Source organism: Drosophila subobscura, chromosome U, assembly GCF_008121235.1.
Source record: "Drosophila subobscura isolate 14011-0131.10 chromosome U, UCBerk_Dsub_1.0, whole genome shotgun sequence".
Lineage (NCBI taxonomy): Eukaryota > Metazoa > Arthropoda > Insecta > Diptera > Drosophilidae > Drosophila > Drosophila subobscura.
The window spans coordinates 3,072,186-3,086,384 of NC_048534.1; the positions used below are offsets into that span (position 1 = coordinate 3,072,186).

Sequence of the window (14,199 nt, forward strand, 5' to 3'; positions counted from 1 at the left end):
TCCTAGAAGTGCTTTTGCATTGACACAAAAGTATGCAATACTTGACTTCTGAGGCAGTTTATAACAAAGTCCTCCTAAAAATATGCTTTATATGCATTTCGTACCCACTGACGCCAAAGTTCATTAAGTTGTTGTCTGAGTACTGGTTCCGGTCAGGGCTGCCAAGACACTTGTGCAATGGCGGCAAAGTCAAAAATTGGAGCTGTATTGGATGTTGTTATTTATGGAAAGCATACGTATAGAAATTCATAAAAGCTGATTCACAAACCTTAAGCACACTTACGAGCTAATTAATAACTATAATATCACGCACAGGCTCACTATCTCATTATCATTGGTAGCTATCATCGAATTAATATAGAATTGGTATATACACATTATGTACAGTGCTTAGAATGGGCTAAAAATTGTTGTTACCCCGCCATAGAGGATGTGGTAACCGTGTGACTATCGCTAGAAACTCATTCCTGTGGCGTGCTCTATGTCGTATCGTTCCATTTTATCTATTATCCTATTGTTGATCACCTCCTTGACATTGATGGACCAGAGGAAGTCATAGTGGTTCCAGTCCGAGTAGGGAATGCGGTAGAGCTCGGCGCAGGGTAGGAGGGAGGCCAAGTACTCGACATCCTCCACGGCGGACATGTAATCGTTGTCACTGTAGTACATGTGGACGCAGCTGTTGATGTTCTTCACATTGTAGGAGGGCGGCGTGGCCTGCTGGTAGATGATCTCGTTCTGCTCCCTGCCATGATCGTACTGACGAAAGTCCCCAGACGTGTAGAGCTGCAGATAATGGATGATCTGACTGGTGGAGGCACCCGCTGGATGTGTGGCACACACGTCCGTCAAAAGGGTCTATGGAAAATAGAGATTAACTAGGAATAATGGGAAGAAATTTGTCTAGATGCTCACCTGATTGAGATGCCGCGTGCCCCAGCCACCGATAAAATCGAGCAGCCCCGAGCACAGGAACTTGAACATGGATCCCTCGGAGCAGACATGCTCGCACATCAGTTTTTGCAAGCTGGTAATGGGCAGCAGTTCCATGCTGCCCAGAATCCAGCTCAGGAAGGAGGGAGAGCCCAGGAAGATGCCCCCCAGCTTGGACAGGATGAACGAGTGGTTGCGCATGTAGGCAATCGGAGCGAGTAGATGCACCGATCGCACCTTCTCGTTGTACCACGGCAGCGAAGACATCAGCACAAAGAACGTCGTCGTTCCCTGCGAGTGGGCCACAAAGTGCAGCGAATTAGCATTGCTCGCCGACAGGGCATAGTCCAGCATGGCAGCCAAATCATAGACGCCGATCTCATGCCAGCTGAACTTCCAAAAGTCCGAGGTGTCCGGATGGATGTGCTTGTGCTGGCGGGAGTATGTGTTGCCCCGAGCATTGCCCAGCCACACATCATACCCTGCGTCGGCGAACATGTAGGCCAGCGACGTTTCCGGCCCATTGATGATCCAGTCGTCGGAGGCACACAGAATGCCATGCTGCAGAAAGACTACTGGCTTCTGGATCGTCTCATTCGACAGCTGTGGCTGCAGCTTAGGCGATGTGGGAATGCGATAGATGGTGAGAATGTAGTCATCGGGCGTGTTTACCGTGTGCTCCTCCACCGGATAGTTGTGGTTTGTGATTAGAGTGGCCTGAAAAAGAAACAAAAGTATATTAAAGACTCTTGTATTGCCTCCAAGTGCTCCGTGCTCCCGTGTCAAAGTTTCCATCTTCGCCATCCAGAATCTTTCTTCTATTCATGTTACGATCAATCTACCCAATCTACGGCCATCTGTCTCTACCTGTATCTCGGGTAGCTTTTGCAAAAAAGGGTACGACAGCTCCTCTTCAGTTAATGACATAAGCAAAGCTGCACGGTGAGGTGCTTTCAGTAGTCTCCCAACCCAAGCAAACCAGCCGATTCGATCCGATCCGACCATAGAGGCCAAAGTCCAAGCACAAAGAGCGCGTCATAGCAGACCGACGAGCGATAAACATGGGAATAATAGAAACGTCGAGCAACAAGCAAGGAATCAGCCCATGTCGTGGGCCATTCATTAGGCCAATCACCACCACTACAAATATATCAACTACAATGTATGTACATACATACATACATACATATGTATATAACACACAGACATTTTGGCAAGCTTTCTTTTTGTTTCTTCGATTAGCGCAAGAGTTGATTTGTGCGACAGCTATGGCTATACATAGTTTCGTGCTTAAAAATCTTATCAGAGTAGCAGAGCGGGCAGCTGATACTTACTCGTAGTTGACGCTCGCAGCGCGGGATCAGAAGCAGATCGGGTGATCGCTGCTGCCACATAACATATGTATGTATGTATGTACGTGTCCCCCTCTACATATACTCATACATATGTATCTACATTATTATATTCATTGCGTTTATCCCTACACACAACAAATATAACCCGGTCGTTGTGCATTTTTTTCGCTAATCATGCGCGAGAACGGAAGCATTTTACGGGGGGGCGGCAATGAAAAAGGGAAAGCTAGGGGCCTGCCTGGCGCATGTTCTAACAAAAACCACAGAGTTCTTTCTATCAACAAGTGCGAAAGACTTATCAAACATATGTACATATGTATGTATGTATGTACATACATACTTAGCTTTGTTTGTCGTGCTTTAACTTTGATAAACGATCATTTCCTACAGCGATCAGGTGTGCCAAAGTTAGCTAATGATAATGTTACTTTTGTTTAAGCAAGTGTTCAAGAAACTATTTCTCAGTAATTCATATAAAATTGCTCTCCTCCATGCAGTAATAAATGCTTTTTTGGGAAATCTACCTTCTTTAATCAATCGAGTCTTCCCTAGATCTGCTGCTGATCTTTACGAACAGAACCCTTTTACCATTCGTTGCTAATGACTATTCCTTTGTTTTGGTAATCTTTGAACTGCAATAAGTAAAATACACAAATTTGTGCAATTATAGCCGCCATATAAACGATGAATCGATTCTCAAGTGGTCTTGTGTTTCTTTTTCAAGCGGACTTTATGAGTAACTGGCCCAATCTAATCGGGGGAAAGTTCAGAAATGATGGATTTCCGATTGTTTAGATTCTAGAACATGACCTTCAGGGCGATTAATGATTAAGCTTCTGTTAAGCCTCATTCTATGATTTATGGCACGCCCAATTTGGATCAAATATACGCAATGCTGCATTACCCAATATGTCTGGTCAATCTTTGCCAATCTTCCAGCTTGACCACTTTTGGTTGCACACACCGCACATTCGCTTACCGTCACTTTGTGGCCATCCACCGACTCGATGTGTCCGCTCAGCAGCAGCAGCAACATCAGCAGCAGCAGCAGTCGGGGTACAACCGATTTGCAGTTGCAACAGCTATTGGTGGCAGACCATTGCATTAGCCGTTGGTACAACATGTTGTATGTGTGTGCTCGCCCAATATTTTGTAATAACTTTTTGGTAGTTGTTTGCAGGGAGCGTTAACTCGGTTAGCTCGGGAACAGGAACAAGCGCCGTCGAAGTCATCCAAGCACTGGCACAGTTAGGGCCGCGTGCAGTCGGTTTTTGTTACCTACTCTCTGCCAGCCTGATGGCTGGCTGACCAGTGGGCTGACTGTTGACTGGCTGCCTGCCTCTCAGATTTACGGCGCTACGGCTCTATGGCTCTCTGTATTTGAGTCACCTGCCAAACAGCCAGCAGGCTGCTTCACGGCCTGCTCAGTTGGTGTTACGAGCTGATACTAAAAACTATAACTACGAACATGAGTTTCTTTCGTTATAAATTTTGTTCGGCTCGTTTGTACATTATGTTGTTGGTTTTTGGTTATTTCTTATTTTTTGTTGTACACATTATTATTTTTGCAATTGTTGTTTCGTTAGTTGTGCACGCGCCTGCTTTGATTTCAATGACACTTTTGTTTTCACAATGGTTTTAAATCGTTTCTTACGCGCGCTGATAAGTTGGTCGATCCTTTGGGGTCCATCGATGCTGCGATTACTTATACAATGTGCGAGTACGGGTAGTACATTCATGCGCTCATGCACACTTAATCAGCAGCTCGTTGCACTTCATGGGTTTATAGTATGTATTTTGCAATTGTTATTTTCAATTAATTATGCGTAATATTTGCAACCATCTGCTATGGCTCTTGCCCGATTTAAGATAGCGATAGGCAATAGAACAAGGTTCTTCGATCCGTTGCAACTCGATTCGATTCGATTCGATTCGATTGACACTGAGGGCATCCGGCGCGTGGCTTTGTTCTTCACCTTCAAGGGCACAAAGTACATTTAAATACTCTCTTTAGGAAATTCACACTCATAAAGGAATACTCGAATACGAAGGCCTCAATCTGATTAGAAATTTCTGCCGACTCTCTGCGACCAGGGAAAGTGACGTCAATCTGAACTTTTGGACAGACGACGACGAGTGTCTGGTCGGTCTGGTGTGGTTTTGATTGTGGATGTACATAAATGTTGAGAAGGTTGTTCAACTGCAAATGGATGAAATCGAATTGTTTTATATGTAATGTGCATAAACGGTACCTTTGTGGCATGGAGATCAAGTGGAAGGATTGCCGGAAGTCATAAATAATCGCACACCTGTGCGTTCGCAACTATCTTTCGATCCAATCGAGAGTTTACTAATCTCTACATAGATTAATGCCCGAAAAACGCTTCAATGATTGCCGTATCGGCTACCAGCGTTTCGGGACCACCCATTGAAGACTTTGCCTCTGTCTAATTATAACCCTTTACGCCTCAGTGTTTTCCACTTCATAATCAGTTTGTTTTTTCACCGGGGGGTCCTAAGTTTAATGCGAGAGTTGATCATGTCAATGACTGTCAGGTAAACAATGGAAGACAACATTTAGAAATGATGTCAAAGATGAGCTCAACGGTGATCTCAAATTGTAAATAGTGAGAGTAGAGTTCTTGTGTACTTATTGCCTGTTATTAGTCATTTCCCAAGAACCCGAAATATATCCATAATTTCATTTCTCTAGGCTCATTTCAGTAGGTCATTGTCGCCCCAGGCTAAGTATCTCTCCCTCGATCTGATTGTGTAGGCCCCTCTGGATGACTTATTTGTCACGAATTTATATGCAAATGGTTGAAAGAAAAGCTTTAATTTAGATTTGCAAAATCAATTCCAAAAATTAACCTTTTGCTTGTCTTTTTTTAAATTTATTTTATGTTGTTGTTAGGCAAGGTCGTTACTGCTGCGACCATTCCGAAGATCCACTTCCCAGCAACGAGATCGCTGAGCGAGTCAGTAATGGTGAATGAAATCTTTTTCTTACCGGCACAGTCACGACAGTCACGCCACAAAAAGTTTTCCCGGCAATGCGACTTGAAAATATGAAATTTTTGTTTGTTTTTCCTTAGTTTTCTTCTGTTTTCATTAATTGAATTTATTTATATACCGGCTCGTGCCGCTCTGCTGCCAGTCCGATGTCTGTGCGTAAATTTGTAAACTACGAATAAAACTAGCTTAGAGCTTGTCGGCACATTCAGTAGCGAGAAAGCTTGCAAAAGCTTGCTTGCTTGTCGCTCGGATCGGACCGATCAGTTGAGATCGGTTCGGATCGTCAAAGCTTTCCATGACATGACGGAAGCAGCTGAAGAATCAGCTGTTGTTTTGCTCTGCGTTCGCGATCTCTGCGACGTATGAGGCGTTCTGTGTTCTTAGTCCGGAATTCTGTTTACAAGAAAGCGACTCCATACCACAACATCGTTTTACGATTTTTGTTTACCTCAGAGCCTGAGGTAATGGCAGCCAACTTGTGGGTTAATATCTGATCAGGGGGCGTACGACATACAACGTTTGCGGGTCAAGTTCACTAAACTGGTTTCTCGTTTCGACTAGTACCGTTTCTCCTCAGCTTTCTCTCCCCCCCTCTTTTTTACCATTCAACTCTCTCGGAAAGCCCCCGAGCACTGGCCTAACATGTTTTAAGCACCCTCGCGTAGCTCCAAAATGGGGCTTGTAATAGCAGACATTTTGCAAACAACTTCAAGGTTAATTTTGCAAATGAATTTTTAACTTTTTCGTATTTGCTTTAAAACGTTCAACTCATGTCACGAATCTGTCGGCAGCACTTGGTTGCACGCCGTGACAATTGGGCAGAATCTGGGGGGAATTCTGGCAATGATTGTCGAGACGGATCACTGCTTTGTTCGAGAACTTTTGAATAAGAGATTTTTCGCTTGAGGTTGGCGTTTGGCTATTATATAATCATGCAAGAAGAAATCTACTCTGAGTTCTGAATGCGACAAAAGTGAAAAATGTACATATGTATGTATGTATGTATATGTAAGTGTTTAACGAATAGCTACAAAAGATAAGCGGAAATGCTGAAATTCTTGCTGAAATAATTACACCCATCGGAAAAATCTTCTGCGAAGCGGTAAATAAAAGATATATTTACATACATACATATATAAAAGTATGCATTTCTCGATCATTTTTATTAAAACTATGGGCACGACATTATTTTTCCAAATAAGGTAATACGGAAGATACGTGAACGAAATATAACCCTAATGTTCAACATAAAATTAGCAATAAAACTGTTTGCCATCATTCAATGCGTATTTAAGTGCATTTTTGTTCCTCGTCTGAAAAAACTGAATAGTTCCCAAAATTGTTTCTAAGAGTTTTAATAAAGCTAGTAGTGTGTTAGGTAGTAATAACAAACTTCGGTTTATGAGCTTATTTTTCTTGCACAGACTTTTTGCCAGCACCTTCCCACGCTCTTGTGCGCTTTTCAAAATTTGCAATCGGGGGGGCTAAATATTAAATGTTCTTGCGAATTCAAATGATCAGCATGTGGATAGGCGTATATCTGTACATCCGTAAGTATAATGTTTTTCACCTAAACTCTTATTTTAACAATGTGTTTTATGAAGAATTCCAGACGTAAAACCATATCTGGATCATGCATGATCACTGCTACCATGACTCACAGGAGGATGCGACGAGCCTGGGGTCACGGAAACCCTGGAACATCTCATCTGCATCTGTCCGGCCCTCGCACGAGCAAGAGGTAGATACCAAGGCGCCTTTGTGCTGGCATCACTTGAAGATGGTTCCAAGAGGACGCCAGCGGAACTATTTGCATTCGCCAAGAGCACCTCGGTTCTAGAGGATTTCAAACCCGCCTAAAAAGAGGCCGCGGCGATTCATTTCCCCCTTCCTGATAACTGAGGCCATACTGGCCTAACCTAGCCTAACCTCATCTTCAAATTTGTGGATACAGCAGATTTTCGCCCTTTAGACTTGTAACAGTGTGAGCATACAGCAATCTGGATGCAAATTTTTGTGGCTCTAGCTCTTATAGTCTCTGAGAACTAGCCGGCAAACAAGACGGACGGACAGACGGACGGAAAGACAGACTATATCGTCTCGGCTATTGATGCTGATCAGAATATATGTACTTTATGGGGTCCATACTCTATTTACTCTTCGAGTACCGGGTATAAAAATATATCATCAGACCATTTCTAAGCCCAATATCCTTTAGAAAAAGTTGGTTTGGTTCCTTGAGGGAAAATCGTGTCGGGTGGTGTTATAGTTAATTTAAATGGTGGCCAATCTTTGATTGGAGCCCAGGGCTGAATGCAAAAATGCGAGATTATAGATAATCTGGACAGCAGAGTGTCCATGAGGTGGACGAATTCGGAGAGATTTCGATATACATTACATACACTGATGAGCAAAACTGTAACACGAACTCAATTTTCCCCTTTCAACGGTCAGAATCTTCTCTTCTATTTGATGCAGTCTTAAGATCTTGGTCTTGTTTTGTTGGATATATTGAACTATGTGTTTTGAAAATTAGACATTTTATCCAGAGGAAATATGGTAAAGAAAAATGTGACAAAAACCAAATGATACAGTTTTGCACTGCGGTTATAGCATAAACAAAAATTTGTAATAAACATTTTTTAATAACGTGTCCACATCCCTTTTGTTTTTTGTACTTCCGCTATGCGATTTGGCATACTTTTGGGGTATCGTCCAAACGTCCATTGCCCTTTCCCAAAGCTCTATCATTCAACTTGTAGGGAACGCACTTTTCGCCAGCTGCGATTTAACATGCCTCCATAAGTTTTCAATTGGATTCATGTCAGGAGATTGCGGTGGCCACTTCATGCACTGGAATCTTTGACTTGACATCCAATTTCGGACCAAAAGCGACGTGTGTTTTGAGATTTTGTTGAAGAATGCCTAAGTTTTGCTCTTTCCTCATTATTCCATCGGCTAAGACCAAGGGATCAACTCCATTTATACAAATACAGCCCCTAACCATATTGGAGCCGGCACCGTGTTTGACACGCACATAAGAGGTTCATGATGCAATTATACATGTAGCTTTGTGCGAGCGAAAGGGGGGCGGGGCTAATTTTTGAAATACACTGGTTTCAGTGTGAGCATACAGCAGTCTGGAGGCAAAACTCGGTGGCTCCAGCTCTTATAGTCTCTGAGAACTAGCCGACAAACAAGACGGACGGACGGACAGGCGGACAGACAGACATGGCTCTAACGACTCGGCTATTGATGCTGATCAAGAATATATGTATCTTTCTGGGGTCGGAAACGTTTCTTTCCTTACATACATTCAATTTTGTGCTACAGTATACCCATAAAGCAACTATATAAGGAGGTCTCGTCGGCTAAAATAGGCAGAACATGTTTTGAACAAATAAACATTTTGAAAAAATTTGAAAAAAAAATGTTGTCCGCAACCAACCTTCCGCGTCGACGTTCCAGTAGCCGGAGCAAGGATAAGCGTACCGTCCTATTGCTAAAAAAAAAAAAACGTATTGCCTACGCATTGCTTTTCCGTTAGGCATGGCAGGGAGATTCTGCAATGTTCTGATTCCGGATCTCAGGTGGGGGGGTACGTCGGAGGTATCAACACCTCAACCGTTGATTTATGTCGAATTGTCGTTTTGATGGAATAATTTGCACGAGATGTCCAACTCGTTGGTATATTGTGAGACCTGCGCTTGGGAAAAACCTGGCCCGAAGATGATAAAAAAAAGTTTTGTAACAAAACCTTCATTAGATCCAAAGTAAAAAAAAATTTGCAAGGAAAAAAATTATTTTTATGATGCTATTTTTTCAGCCACACCAGTACGTGTAATGTTAGACAAACAACGAGCCCAAGTGAGTTAATGTTAGGTGGATTCCAACCGGCACAGATTATTAGCACAACAAGCCCGATACTTTCTATATGTACATATATTGTTAAAATAAAGCTGCAAAGCCATACTGAAATACAAAATAAAATATTCATTTTCTTTTATTTGAATATACTCTCACCTACAACAGATGGACTCTTTTCTACTCCTAGAGGATCGCTCCTCGTCTTATATTTTATACCAGGAGCCGCCACACCGGATTATGTCAAACTGCATCTAAGCTCTAATCTCAAAACGCCGCCTGATAACTTCATTAGAACTAAATTTCTAATCATTCAAAATTCTTCTTCCCGATTCTTATGTAGCTGCATGAATTCAACCTGTTTTTGATAACAAGCTATTGATATATGTACATTTTGCCAAAGGGAGTCCTGGGCGCTGCCGCTCACGTACACGCGTATTACAGTGATTCGTACCAATACCAATGTCCAATGTAATTCTTCGCAAAAAAAGGTCGCGTTCATTGTATGTGTGCCAACCCCCAACCCGTACTTTCCAACCCCCCTCCGCCGATTACCCATTACCCATATGCCATATCCAGATTTTATGCAATGATTATAAATTATAGTTATTTAAACCTTATTTTAGCAAATTTGTAAATTTTATCTTTCATTCCTCTCCTGTACTGATATTTAATTTATATTTATTACTCTTCTTATTCCATAATAAGCAGTTAATTCTTAATTGAAATAATTAAATAAATACATTTTATGCAATACTATATATTTTCCATGTTCCAATATTAATTTATTTTATTTGTTTGATATGTAGTTTTATCAGTTGTCTCATTAGTTGTTCAAATTCCCTTCGCAAAGGAAAAGAGCTTTCAAATTCCCTTAACGAAGCAAAAGAGCTTTCATGGTAATAAATTTGTACCAAAAACTAAGGTGTCGACAAAAAGTTAATACGTCACAAAAATTCCAGTGGCGCCAGGTGCATTACACGGCGATTTCATCCCCCGTGATGGAAATTCTTCAGGGAAATCCTCTCCTGTGTCTAAACGGTCAGTGAAATTCTCTCCTGTGTCTAAACGGTCAGGGAAATTCATATTTCGGTATATTTCTGAGGGTCAGACGGTATATTTTATCGATAAGTCTGCGGTCACACTGTGTGCAATTGCGCTCTCTGTCTCTCCCTGGGCGATGTCACTCACACATTGAAATTGTGCACTCACACAAACAATCTGCCTCGCTCCATCTCCCTTCTGCACTCATTCGAAAGAACGGGCAGAAAGTTTACTGCTGTGCTGGAATTTGTTAGAGAAAGAAAAAACAATAATAAAACGTTTTGCTTTCATTCCAAACAAAGTTTCAGTGCTCTAAATAAGAATCCAAGCCGGCTGTGTGGACAAACCTTTCGGATCAATCGAATTGTGCAAAAACCGTCTGATATTAGAGAATTTGTAAATTGGTGTGTGGCTGGTTGCATAAAAGGTAACTTGTGAAAACGAAGGGTTTCCAAGGTGCAATGTGCTGAGGCTATTTGCAAAGTGATTACGGCATGAAAAAGACATCAATGAGCAGATTGAAAGGTCGAAATAGTGGCTGCAGCCGCTCAAATTGATGAATTTTGTGTCGCATACATATTTTCTGTCTCATCGTCGCCATTTTTAATCAGTCGTTTTTCCCTGCCTTTTGTGTCTACACTATGTTTGTCTCGCTTGCGCACTTGAAGCGTCGCGTGTTTGAGTGTTGTAAAAGTCACGCAGCAATTTCACATGCAGCAGGAAATAAATAAAATAAAATAATATTATTTTTTTAAAGTGACCTGCCTACACGATGGAAGACATCACTAAAAACATAATCTTCACAAATGCTATCAACGGGCAACCGACTACAATCCAATATCAAACAGCAGACGGCACAATTCTCAAGCAGCCGAAAATAGAGGGCCAAAAGACGGAGCAGCAGCCAACGTTTTACTATACAACAAATGTGAGTTGTGCAGCGAGTTTCGTGAAATTGTATCCCTTTAATCCTTTTGTGTGGTGTGTCTGCGCTTAGGGTAATGGAGGTACTGTAAATCTCGCACAGCTGGCTACCTCGGAGGACAACAAGACTTGCTACATAGCCCAGCCTGTAGGCGGCTATAACTATGCTCTGGTCAACGGAATGCCCCTCAACCAGGGCACTGCTCTGGGCATAGCCACAGTGGATGCCCAAGGGCGCATACAAATCGTCAATCAGAACAAGCCGATAGCAGCGGTAAGTAGAACTCGTAGAGTAGCTCATCAGATCACATTTAAACCGCGCCTTCCTCTGCTGTAGAATACCATATCCAACATCAGCTTCAAGTGTGACGTCTGCTCCGACATGTTTCCACACCTGGCCCTGCTCAACGCCCACAAGCGAATGCACACCGAGGGTGAGCAGCAACAGCAGCAGCACAATTCCCAGCAGGGAGGCGACTCCATTGCTGTGGTGAATGCCCAGGGCATGGTGCAGGCGCAGAACATTATCAACAATGGTCAGATGGGCCAAATTCAGATTGTGGCGTCCGACACGCTGGATCCCGTGCAGCAGAACGTGATGCAGCAACAGCAGCACGACTCCAAGGCCAACAAGTGCATCACTTGCGGCACTTCCATGCTGCCGCAGTCCAAACGAAAGGGTCCAAAGCAGGTCCGATGCGAGTCCTGCATGCAGGCGGAACAGGCGGCTCAGCAGCAGCAACTTTTCGTGGCGCAGGATGGTGAGTGAGGTTGCAATCTGATTGTGAAACGAAATGAAACGTATTCCCTTGAAATGTAGGTCAAATGGCGCATCCCGTGCAGATCATATCAACCACACCACAGGCTCAGGCTCAGCTCCAGCAAATTGTTGCAGCACAGACTGGTGGTACGACACCCAAGCGTGAGCCAAATACCGGAACGGGACACCATCCAGTGAAAAAGCGCAACTCCCAGCAAATGACCAAGTGCCAAAAGTGCAATGGCTCTGGGGTGGTGCTGGTCGGTCAACATTCCCACGGGACCGGTGGAGCTGGTGGCTCAGTCAAGTCGTCCGTCACTGTCAAAACCGAGTGAGTAGTAAGCTAAAGATCAACCCCAAATCTACGCTAACAAAACCAAGGTGTTCGTCATGCAGGAATCCTTCGAAACCCTTCAGCTGTAATATTTGTGGTGGTCTATTCTCGCGCTACTCGAGTCTGTGGTCCCACAAGAAACTTCACAGCGGCGAAAAGAACTACAAATGCAGCATCTGTGGACTAGCCTTCGCCAAGGCTGTCTATCTGAAGAACCACGCGCGTATCCATACGGGAGAAAAGCCGTACAAGTAAGCGTTCATTTGTATTCTCTATGCGTAGTGTTTTACCAATGGTTTTCCCTCTTCGTGTAGGTGCCAAACCTGCGGCATGCAGTTCTCCCAATCGCCACATCTTAAGAATCACGAGCGGACGCACAGCGGAGAGCGCCCGTACGTGTGTGGAGTTTGTGACAAGGGATTCGCACGCCATGCAACGCTCTGGAATCATCGGCGTATTCACACCGGCGAGAAGCCTTACAAGTGTGAAATATGCGGTTCGGCCTTCTCGCAGGCGGCGCATCTAAAGAACCACGCCAAGGTTCACTCCGGAGAGAAGCCCTACAAGTGCGAAATCTGCTCGGCGGCATTTGCCGATCGCTTTGCGCTGAAACGTCATCGTGGCATCCACCAGAAGTACGGCCAGACGGCGCCTCGCCAGCCCGGAGCGGATGGAATGATAGTGCATAAGCAGGAGATCCCCGACATGGATGACGAAGCCCAGCAGGAGGTGATTATCGGCGGATTATAGATAAGAGCAACGAATGCCAATGCCAAGTCGATGATCAGCTCCGAGGGTCCGGCAGCGCCCGAAACAACATCTTCGGGCTACCATTCATCAGGAGCGTATACCCCTACGCAATCGTATCCCGGCTACTATTACCAGATGCCGCCACCGCCGCCTCTTCCAACCGAAACGGAGAGCGCCGCGGCTTTCGCCGCACCAAGATACTGAGTGGACGGCGGGAAGGGAAGCAACGGAGGAGCCTAATCATCAGCACTACCAGCAACACTAGCTAGGCATCGCATAGGATATATACATATACATAAATATATATATATATATTTTTTTTACTCTAGCTTTCCTGTAGGCTCTACGAAACGCTTTTTACGTTAAACAAACGAATGAACCTAATTTATTTGGTAGTCTGTAAAATACACATAGCTATTCGAGTAGGCTTAAATATATAACTATATACATAATATATATAGACGAGTATATGGTATGGTATGGCATGGTATCTATAAGTGTTATAGTCTATTTCCGTATACAAATTGTAGGTGTAATTAAACGGATTTAAAGGACGGGGTCAGGGCGGGGACGACAGGAGCGCATCGAGAAGCAAAATACGTAAGAATCTGCGCAGGCAACAAACCACTACATACAGCTGTATATATTCAAGGAAAATAAATATATGCATTCGATAAAGATACAAACATTGCGTTCGAAAACAATATTAGTTGTAAGCCGAAAACCATTTAAATACAATTTATGTACATTTAAATAAGTATTACCATAATACATAAATCAAATAAATATTTGAATAAAAATTACCATTTTTACTAACCCACTCGTCTTGCTCTTCTCAACGCTGGCAAAGACCGGACTTCCGAGTCCTTGTTAAGGTGGAAGGTACATTTGTAAGTATTTATGACGGTGGACTCCATCAAGTCAAGGATGGTTTACCCGGTTACAGAATGCCCTCGCACGTCCCGATCGGGCCTACAATGACGGAGAGAAAAATATACACTCTTATCTTATGTTCGACTGGAGAAATCCTTGATCCTTGGTCCTTAGTAAGTGCTCAATAATATCAATAATATAAATCCCATCACGAGAACTCATCAAACGCGTTGATTGATAGAGAAATGAGCAAGTTAGAGCGAATTGATAACCCATAAACTAATTACACACAATCCGCACACTTGAATTTCGCGCCTCCAGCTGCGCCCTAACAAAAGGTCGGGTCG

General features: G+C 43.4%; 3 protein-coding genes across 4 annotated transcripts in view; 1 reads left to right on the top strand and 2 right to left on the bottom strand.

Moving 5' to 3' along the window:
- Positions 1–325: 325 nt before the first annotated feature.
- Positions 326–4,187, bottom strand: LOC117902449 (lipase 3). Its single transcript, XM_034813844.1, has 3 exons — positions 3,268–4,187; positions 916–1,650; positions 326–858 (listed from the first exon to the last, which is right to left on the bottom strand). Exons 1-3 carry the CDS (start codon positions 3,409–3,411, stop codon positions 454–456), a joined length of 1,284 nt encoding a protein of 427 aa, XP_034669735.1. The 5' UTR covers positions 3,412–4,187; the 3' UTR covers positions 326–453.
- The window catches only part of LOC117902440 (serine-rich adhesin for platelets), a 74,286-nt gene continuing 62,424 nt past the window's right edge, over positions 2,338–14,199 (bottom strand). The window contains exons 8-9 of the mRNA XM_034813828.1: positions 6,669–6,674; positions 2,338–2,354 (exon numbers count right to left, since the gene is read on the bottom strand). The gene's annotated coding sequence lies outside the window, so the exon portion shown is untranslated. The remainder of the gene's footprint in view (positions 2,355–6,668; positions 6,675–14,199) is intronic.
- LOC117902446 (zinc finger protein 93) lies at positions 10,396–13,733 on the top strand. Of its 2 annotated transcripts, none has more exons than XM_034813840.1 (7): positions 10,396–10,638; positions 10,969–11,139; positions 11,209–11,409; positions 11,473–11,896; positions 11,956–12,226; positions 12,277–12,480; positions 12,544–13,733. In XM_034813840.1, the coding sequence occupies exons 2-7, from the start codon at positions 10,984–10,986 to the stop codon at positions 12,977–12,979; spliced, it is 1,692 nt and encodes a 563-aa protein (XP_034669731.1). In that variant the 5' UTR covers positions 10,396–10,638; positions 10,969–10,983; the 3' UTR covers positions 12,980–13,733. The 2 variants fall into 2 exon arrangements, with proteins under 2 accessions (XP_034669731.1, XP_034669732.1); XM_034813841.1 differs by having other exon boundaries at positions 10,397–10,638; positions 12,292–12,480; positions 12,544–13,732.

What these genes read in the sequence shown, in the direction of transcription:
- LOC117902449 (XM_034813844.1), bottom strand. Translation starts at nt 3,411, where the DNA reads ATGTTGTACCAACGGCTAATGCAATGGTCTGCCACCAATAGCTGTTGC. An exon ending in TGGATGGCCACAAAGTGACG is followed by an intron (nt 1,651 to 3,267) that starts GTAAGCGAATGT and finishes TTTCTTTTTCAG; the next exon opens with GCCACTCTAATCACAAACCA. An exon ending in GCACGCGGCATCTCAATCAG is followed by an intron (nt 859 to 915) that starts GTGAGCATCTAG and finishes TATTTTCCATAG; the next exon opens with ACCCTTTTGACGGACGTGTG.
- LOC117902446 (XM_034813840.1), top strand. Translation starts at nt 10,984, where the DNA reads ATGGAAGACATCACTAAAAACATAATCTTCACAAATGCTATCAACGGG. An exon ending in CGTTTTACTATACAACAAAT is followed by an intron (nt 11,140 to 11,208) that starts GTGAGTTGTGCA and finishes GTCTGCGCTTAG; the next exon opens with GGTAATGGAGGTACTGTAAA. An exon ending in ACGGGAGAAAAGCCGTACAA is followed by an intron (nt 12,481 to 12,543) that starts GTAAGCGTTCAT and finishes CTCTTCGTGTAG; the next exon opens with GTGCCAAACCTGCGGCATGC.